Below are 9,123 nucleotides of genomic sequence, written 5' to 3' on the forward strand. Positions count from 1 at the left end.
TAAGGTTGTGCGTGAAATAAATATATACATTATTTACAAAGTCTTACAAATGTTTGTTTGCATCTACAGTATAGTAATGGCAATTCACATTATAATGAAATAACATGAATCAATTTCAACAAGAGATGAAAACTGAGCTAAACATGTTTTATATCCATTAATAAAACATTATAWCACTGATCCCACCAATCAACCGTCAGATCAATGTATACATTTGGCCAAACAGGACATTTCTAAAATCAACCAATGTGTGGTATACTTATTTCAGATACATGTTCCTCCTCAGGTATTTAACAGTTTATTAACAAAAACATCTCCAGATTCTAAAAGGTGAAACATGCAGAAAGTTGATTATTTGCATGTTACACACATTTGCTGAATTATTTACATTTTAATATTAAATCAAATGAATACCTTGGATTTTGATATATGATCACTGTTGGAACCATGTCATCATTAAGGGGAAAGAGTGCTTTTGATATTGCTATGGGAGATAATTTTGTGTGATAACTAGAAATGCCCATCACAGTGAATGCTCTGTATCCATATACAAATCCTAAACCTCGCCACTCACTTGGCTTCCCTTGTTATGAAATACCTCTCAAAAACGTTTTGTTGACAGTCTGGAAATGGTCACGACAACAGAATATGCTAGAGTGTATAGTCTGTCCTCGTGGTTCGCTCCACTCTCTCTCAGAGGGTCTGTGGCCGTTAGTTACAGTACAGTCACACATTGCAATCTTTTGGCTCTATAATGTGGCCCTCATAGTCTGCTTTACTCTCTCTTGATATTGGCCAATAGAGAGCCTGACGTGTTCCCACCGGACCGGCTCTTCCTACTCTGGTGGGTCTTGACGTGTTTGGAGAGGTGGTCGCTCCTCATGAACCTCTTCCCACACTGCTGGCATCCGAACCTCTTCTCCCCGGTGTGTGTTCTGAGGTGGCGCTGTAGCTCGTCGGAGCGCGTGAAGCTCTTCCCGCAGAACAGCCAGTTGCAGATGAACGGCCTCTCCCCGGCATGCCAGCGCAGGTGAGCCTTCAGGTGAGACGTCTTCTTGTAAACCTTGCCGCACTCTGGGATATGACAGATGTGCAGTCGTTTCTTGCCAAACTCGAGTCCCCCGCCGTTGGCCTGGCAGTTGGGGCACTTGCAGCGACGGCAGCGGCGTGTGGAGGATAACAGGCCCTTGGAGGTGCCCTGGAGGAGGGCTGTGATTTGGGGCTGTTGACCCATGACCAGCTGCCGGCCCAGGGAGAAGGCGTGGGGGTGGTTGGAGGAGCTGCTGTAGCCAGTGGTCTGGGGGAGGCTCCACCACCCCTGCTGGCKCTCCTCCCCCACGTGATGGTGTCCTCCGGATAGATGGTGCCTGGCGGAAGAGACAGAGTTCTGGAGGAAGCTGGGGAAGTTCTGTCCCACAGAGACTGCGTTGTGTTGAGGGTAGTAGGGCGGCCCGTTGGGGCCCTGGCTCTGGGACGAGAGGACCTTGACTGGAGAGAGCTCGAAGGAGTAGGCGGACGGAGGCTCGGCCGGCGGAGTCAGGGGCAACTCGTGGTGGTGGTGGTGATGGTGGTGGTGATGGTGGAGCGCGTGGGGGTGAGGACCCAGGCCAGACTGCAGACTGTGTCCACATCCAACAGGGAACTTGACCTTGGGCACCGTTAACGTCATGGCCTGGTGGGCGGCTGCAGTGAGGCTGGAGGCACTGAGACTAGAACTAGGGGCCACCGCCACCTCGTTGCTCCACAGTTGGAACATCCCGGAGGCTGCGCCCACCCTCACGGACCCCTCATAGGGAAACTGGGAACCATCGGAGCCCACCGTGGAGCCCACAGTGCCGCCCACAACRGCCCCCCCCACCTGCCAGGCCTGGCTACAGGTGGTGGCCAAGAAGGACAGGGCGTTGGGGGCTCCCTCTGGGGACGAGCTGGGGGTCCGGTCCTGGTAGAAGATGGATAAAGAACATGATTCACTACCTCACACTAATGAGCCAAGCTCATTAAAACTTCAGAGTCAATCAATCAAATGCATTCAGAACTCACTTTTTACATCAGAAGTTGTACAAAGTGCTTTCACAATAAGTATGATTACATTTCAGTAATTCTATTAATTAATAGTGTAAATAATTATGTTATTTCTCACGTCATACTTTTTTTTGCTGTTGAATATCAGATAGACGTTTGCAAACTAATGTAAACTACAATATTCGCAAATCGTTATCAATCACTAATAAATCACAATAATTAAATGATCATGATAGCATGTTATTTGTTCAAAATAAAACTTCCTAATATTCTTTCATTCTTTAAGATTTTACAATAATTTACGTTTTCTTAGTTATAAACGCATCAGACAGTGAATAGCCTACTGAAAAATCCAGGGGAAATCAAGCTTTAGAACTCTGAAATGATTAATGAGTTGTTGCGCAAGTTCCTCTTGCCACACATTTATGAGGACTCCATTAACGGTATATGTAGAACTGCCTATACTCATCTGTATCAAAATGATTACTAACAAACCTGTAAAAAGGTGTGCAGAAAGTTGTCAGTCCGTTGTATCGTCAAAGCTGCCATCTATTCACCGGCTCTGTCTCGCTCCTGCAACACGAGCTGCGCGGACCAGCAGCGATGGCGGTGTAGAGAAGCGCAAAAGCAAGCGTTCAGGCCAGTAGCGACCCTGAAAATAAAAACAGTCCTATTCCGAAACAAAGTAATCCAATGTCATTCAAGACAATTGTACTGCCCTCAGTCCGTCTGGTTACAACTCATGAAATGGTCTGAATGAATGAAAAACCCAAACTCATTCCACTTTATTTGAATCCTTTTCGGTCACAAGCAGTCACATTCAACCACAGAGCAGAGCGTGTCTTTTGAAGTGCGAGTGAGGAATGAACTATTGCAATATGAATGCTGTGTATAATGTCAAAGGCAGCTGGATCACGTCTTTATAGAGCGAAAGGGTCCTCTCAACGGGGTCTCCACGAGAACCAGTGAACGAAGAGAGAGAGAGGGATTGTGTGGATGTGAGGGGGGGGGGGGGGGGGGGGGGGGGGGGGGGGGGGGGGGGCGGGGGGGGGGTTGGGAGGGTTACATTGATAGTAAATTAGGTGAGGGGGTGGGTTGCTCATAATTTCACTCAATTTCAACCAAATCCTGACCTCGCGAAACGACTCCTTCCTCAATTGTTCTGAATAACTTTGATGCGTGATAAAGGTCTTTTCTAATATCCTACTATTTGAAGGAGGGATGTGCTCTCGATTTTATATGCATATAAACTGCGTAACTGCTTTAGTATACCTGCAACCGGTATTATTATGAATAATAATATGCCAAATCATAATAAAAATAGGCATGATAATTCATTAAATATAGGCTCAATTTATACAATAAAATATCAATGATAAACAGTTCATGAGCAGTTAAGCTCATAAATGCATGTCTTAAATTGTGTTCAATGCATCATAATGTAATTTTTTTTTTAGATGAGATTAATTAGCCATCACAGAGTATTTAGAGTCAAGTACATTGGCGATACACTGTATCATACCAGGGTGGGCAATACATCATCAAATCCGTTTAGAAGTCACAATCAAATAAGTTTAATCACAGAAATAACTAAAAAGCTTTTAATCATCTTCCCTGAATTTCTCTCTTTTTTTTCTTTCTTTCTCATGGTTACACCTTCTCAGGCATTTCACTTGGGATCAGACTGTAGAGTGTCTGACCCTCACTACCGAAACACGAAATGTTTTCCCTCACAAAGATAATTGATAAAACCGAATCAAAGCCTCCCTAATTCTCACTGCTAGGTGACTCATCAAATAAGTCCTGCCGTGCTTGACTCCTTCACACTTCAGGGTCATGGAAAGGTCGTTTCAGATCTAGCACATTGAATAGAGATTGGGAGAGTTAATCTCATTCTGTAGGTCTGTTCACCATTACAATGTTGAGCTTAAATCTAAGTCTGAAGCTTACCTCATTTCTCATGTAAATGGAAGAACAAAGCCTGAGCCTCTTCTCTTCGCAATGAACCACATTATCCTCATAGGTCTGGGGTTTTCATGCCAAGAGAATGCAGAAAACTTTGCAGATAATTCACAGAATTTGTGTGTTCTTACACAACACCAGTCTTATTAAAGACAAACTGTATATCAGTCATATACTGTAAGCAACCAGTATATTTTACTTTCCAGCAACCTTATTTGTAAAAGTTTAGTTGAATGCGGACAAGAATGGGCAAGCATTAAACATTAACACCATGTTGTCACTGTCAATCTAATCTGACCACAGGACTTGTGATTATTGAACAGCTGCTATAAGTTATTATAACACCATAACATGATTGAGTTTGCCCTATGACCATCTGAGGTGGAGATGATTTCCTCTGCCATTTGTAAAGAAAAAGGCTTGTAGCTAGAAGTGTGGGGCAGCGTTGCCCCTAATATTTACATTTACATTTACATTTAAGTCATTTAGCAGACGCTCTTATCCAGAGCGACTTACAAATTGGAAAGTTCATACATATTCATCCTGGTCCCCCCGTGGGAATAAAACCACAACCCTGGCCGTTGCAAGCGCCATTGCTCTACAACGGAGCCACACGGACCAATTATTATTGTGATGTGTGTGTGTGTGGTTGTGTGTGTTGTCGTGTTGTGTGTGTTGTGTGTGTGTGTGTGTGTGTGTGTGTGTGTGTGTGTGTGTGTGTGGTGTGTTGTGTGGAGTGTGTGTGTGTGTGTGATAGTGGTGTGTGTGTTGTGTGTGTGTGTGTGTGTTACAATTGGTTGTAATAGAATATGGTAATGGCTTTAAATAAAAAAGCAAACATCCTGAAGAAATGACTGCAGGGACAGGAAGTATAATTACTTTATATTTAAAATGTTTGATAAATTATAGGTTTATAGCTCATGCTTTGATGTAATGCTAATGCAATGAAGGATGTTAAATCACTTGAAGTTGAAGGCCTTTCAGCCATTTTATATTGGCTCAAGAGAGAGGATCTATTACCTGGTGCATGAACATACATTATGCATCTCAATAAATATGAACCCAAGTTATGCATTTAACTTAATACTACAAAGAAAAGTATTGTGTTGCTCTCAGCTCTGAAGGACCTTGTCTACTATGCAGTAAGAATTCAGCTCCTTCTACAAATTTGTTACACCACCCTTTGTGACAAGTACAAATATCCATGTCTATCGTCTTAACCTTAGCTGCCATCAAAAAACAAAGATGTAAAGGCTTTTGATGAGGAATCCTCCCTAATTCTTCCCCCCAAAATATGGCTGTCAATGCATCCTGTAATAAGTAGTTTGAAAACAGTATTTTCACTTTGAAATGGCATTCCTTTTAAAACGGTTATGTCTCCATTTCTCTAAGAAAAAAAAACTATTCACAGAATGCACTTTGATCTATTATCTTTGGATTCAGATTCCCAGTGCAGCTTAAAAAAATGGAATAGTATAAAGGATATGATTTAAAAAAAAGAACAGGATGCAAACAACAATGAAAGAGAGCAAGAGCTTTCCAAGGAGGAAGACATCAGATATGAGGTCCCGTCTTCAAGCTCGTGGAGAGCAGAGGTACACAGCTTGCGCTGTGTGTCTCGTTAGGCTTTATTACACAGCACTAGTTGTTAATTACCCTGATCTCCCTATTTCCTGTCCACACACTTCCCCCTCCTCCCCCCATCTCCCCCCTACCCCTCCCCCCACTGAGGACTGGCTCCCCCTCCCTCCCACCTCCCAGATGAGGTGTTTGAAGTGCAAATACTCTCTCCTCACTTTGAACTGTGAAAACAATGCTGATGTGGTGGTGCTCTGCTTACAGCTTCCTTCCCTTCCCCGTGCTTAGCTCCATTTAAATAGACTGGAACAAACTGCGAGCAGGCTTCCTTCCCTTCCCCGTGTTAGCTCATTTAAAATAGACCTGGAACAAACTGCGAGGCAGGCTTCCTTCCCTTCCCTGTGTTAGCTCATTTAGAATAGACCTGGAACAAACTGCGAGCAGGCTTCCTTCCCTTCCCCGTGTTAGCTCATTTAAATAGACCTGGAACAAACTGCGAGCAGGCTTCCTTATAAAACATTCCCTCATTTCCAGGGAGAGAGCCGTCCCAGTGTTCAGCTGTTGTGATAGCCTTACAACTGTAAACACTCATGGTTGCTGAGGACAGATAGCCGGCCTCCGGAATATAAAAAACGAGGACTTCAGGGTTATCATAATATATCATTGAGGCCATTTAAAGAATTTAAACTGAAGGGAGAATAGATTGGTAATTGAAATATCATGTATGAAATAGGTCAGAACACAAACTATCTCAGGGTAAATTTCTGCAGTGTAATATTGTAATGTGTGAATTAATGTATATCAAACTGTCATACTTTTCACCCATTTCAGCTAAAGAAAACATCAGGTTTTTGTCACCAATCAATCCCCTTAACTCCCTCTTTAAAGACAACCAAAACAATGCTTGCAGAATATGCTAGTAGCTAGTCAAGCTGTTTTTTCTATTTTATCATCATGCCTGGGGGGGGGGGGGCAGTTTAAAAGCCCTCAGATCACTAAATTGTCCCAGCTGTCATGACCATCTGTACCCTAAAAGGCCATGCAGCCACACAGACACAGGGCAGAGGAGAGAGGAACAGCCTTTGTACTGGTGGCCCAGGGTTACATCACAAATGGCACCCTATTCCCTACACAGTGCACTACTTTTGATCAGAGCCCTATGGGCCCTTGTCAAAAGTAGTGCACTATATAGGGAATAGGGGTGCCATTTGGGACGTAAGCCCATGTCAGACAGCTTCGGTTTTACAGCACCAAGCTGATTAATAATGACTAAATGCCAGTCATGTGATAAACAGTGAGCTGATGGACAAGACAGGGGATAGAAAGCAGCTTGGCTGCACTGCTTTACTTTAGAAGCATTCAGAAGGAGAAGAAGAAGAGAATATGGTGTGTAATTACTGTGACAGTATCGTATTATTGAAATTAGGATTACCCTCAACATCTGGACTTTACAGTAGGCTATAGTACGAGTATTTTAAAGTTCATTTAGAACGCCATCCTTTCCTGACTTCTACAGAGTGGTGAGGAGGAGAGTAGGGGGGATTTCAGTACATTTAGCAGGAAAATTAAACTTAAACTACCAAATTAAAATTAAACTACCACTGTCCAAACGAGTGCTTAATAAGTTATGATTGTTATCCTGATCTTCATAAGTATAGTACAGGTAGATACTGTGAAATATAAGTCTTCAAATACTGATGGAACAAACAGAGGTATTGAAAAGTCACTGTCAATCGATCAATAATATAATAGTCCTAGCAAAAATGATTGTCTTTAATTTACTATCTGTAGAAACTATGAGAAAAGAAAGGTCCAGAACTTTTGTGCAACATCCCAGCACAGTTGAAAAATATATGGCAATTAGAAATCAAAACTGGATGGTTTTCAGAGATAGATGGTAGAGATAGCTGGAAATATATATATATATATATTTGGGTGGGATTGGAAAAAAATCCAGAATCCAGATGTAGAAAAGAGGAAATAATATATTTGGGAAATTTTGAATTCCCACACATGTACAGCTTGGCCCTACACCTGTCTATTAGCTTGTAGACAGGCTACAGCTTCTCCAGTCACCTGGGCAGACACAGACAGACAGCACACATCTCCACTTGTCAAATAACATTTTTATCAATACCAGGACCACTTGAAGTTTGTCTGCATTTTGTTTTTCTGACACTCTTAACAACTTCAGAAGTCAGAACACAGGAGTGTGTGATCAAAGCGCCTCGCGGTTAGTTCTGAAAACACACGAGTGCTACGCACGGCTTTGATACTCCACATCAATATTTCAATTCAACAATCGCTTGACATGCACCCGTACTCACAGAAGCAAAATAGGAAAAAGAAGGAGTAAAGAGAGAGATCTAGGGAAGGTGGAAGGGGGGCTGCATGGAGAAACTATAAGAGAGATGGATTGAAGGAATCGTTAACATTTTTCCTTTCAACGTCATTTTGCACAAAGTCAAATTATTTGCTTTATAGCTGATATTTATTGATTTTTGACCACATTTTCTCTTTACATTAACAACATGGAACTATCGAAAATATGATTAAGGTCCAAGCTGCCTAAATGTCACTTTCATGCCACTATCATTTCATTATACATAGGCTCATTCAGGGAGAAGATATGATAACTTTGTATGGAAGAAAAAAAATTGTGACAACTCATATTGCTACAAAGAACATGTTGATTATTCCTACTGCTATTGTACAAGGCCTAGGAGTATTMGCTTACTGTGAACCGTAGGCATACTTTTATCTTAAGTCATCTCAACATAACAACATTTAAAATGTATGATAACTAATTTTACTGTGAAATAACTAAACTGTTTATTCATAGGATTTGCGGTGTAAACTCCCTAAAATGACTAATTCCCCACAATGCAATAGCTGTCTATTGTCACATTATACCACAGAATAATATGAATAATAGAAACATCTAGGGAACAATGGGACTGATCAATCAAGAAGCAGCTCTTCACACAATCACACAACCACACACACACACACACACACACACACACCCCCCCACAACACACACACCACACACACACACACCACACACCCACACACACACACACACACACACACACACACACACACACACACACACGTAAATAATTAGTTCAAACACTTGACAATGTGATTTCACAGGCATCAAGCTAATGTGGGCATTGTATTGTGCTGAAGCTTGGACCCCTGGCAGTTTATCTTACAGTGTTGTCAGAGTGACAGCAGAAGATGTGAGCATGTGTGGCATTGACAATGGCGTCTGATCTTAGCTAATGTACTCTTATGGGATTGACTGTTCTCTCATATTAGGCTGTCCCCAAACTGTATCTGGGCTACAGATAGTATCCTTGCTGCATACTCATGTCTACAACGAGGCCACATGAATGAAGATGGTGCCACAACAGTAAGATGAAATGGGAGAATGGAGGAATAATCTACACAGGACTGCCTATGACTGGGTTGTCTGTTGGGATCTTGTTAAATTGTTCAGCCAGGGGACTGAAGAGTAGAGAATTGGTGCCAGTGGCATGTGTCCAATCTAAATCA

General features: G+C 42.3%; 1 protein-coding gene across 1 annotated transcript; it reads right to left on the bottom strand.

The window, feature by feature from the left end:
* LOC111966101 (transcription factor Sp5-like) lies at window positions 1-2,965 on the bottom strand. Its single transcript, XM_023990526.2, has 2 exons — window positions 2,518-2,965; window positions 1-1,939 (listed from the first exon to the last, which is right to left on the bottom strand). Exons 1-2 carry the CDS (start codon window positions 2,569-2,571, stop codon window positions 776-778), a joined length of 1,218 nt encoding a protein of 405 aa, XP_023846294.1. The 5' UTR covers window positions 2,572-2,965; the 3' UTR covers window positions 1-775.
* Window positions 2,966-9,123: the final 6,158 nt, after the last annotated feature.

Source organism: Salvelinus sp. IW2-2015, linkage group LG7 (genome assembly GCF_002910315.2).
Source record: "Salvelinus sp. IW2-2015 linkage group LG7, ASM291031v2, whole genome shotgun sequence".
Classification (NCBI taxonomy): domain Eukaryota; kingdom Metazoa; phylum Chordata; class Actinopteri; order Salmoniformes; family Salmonidae; genus Salvelinus; species Salvelinus sp. IW2-2015.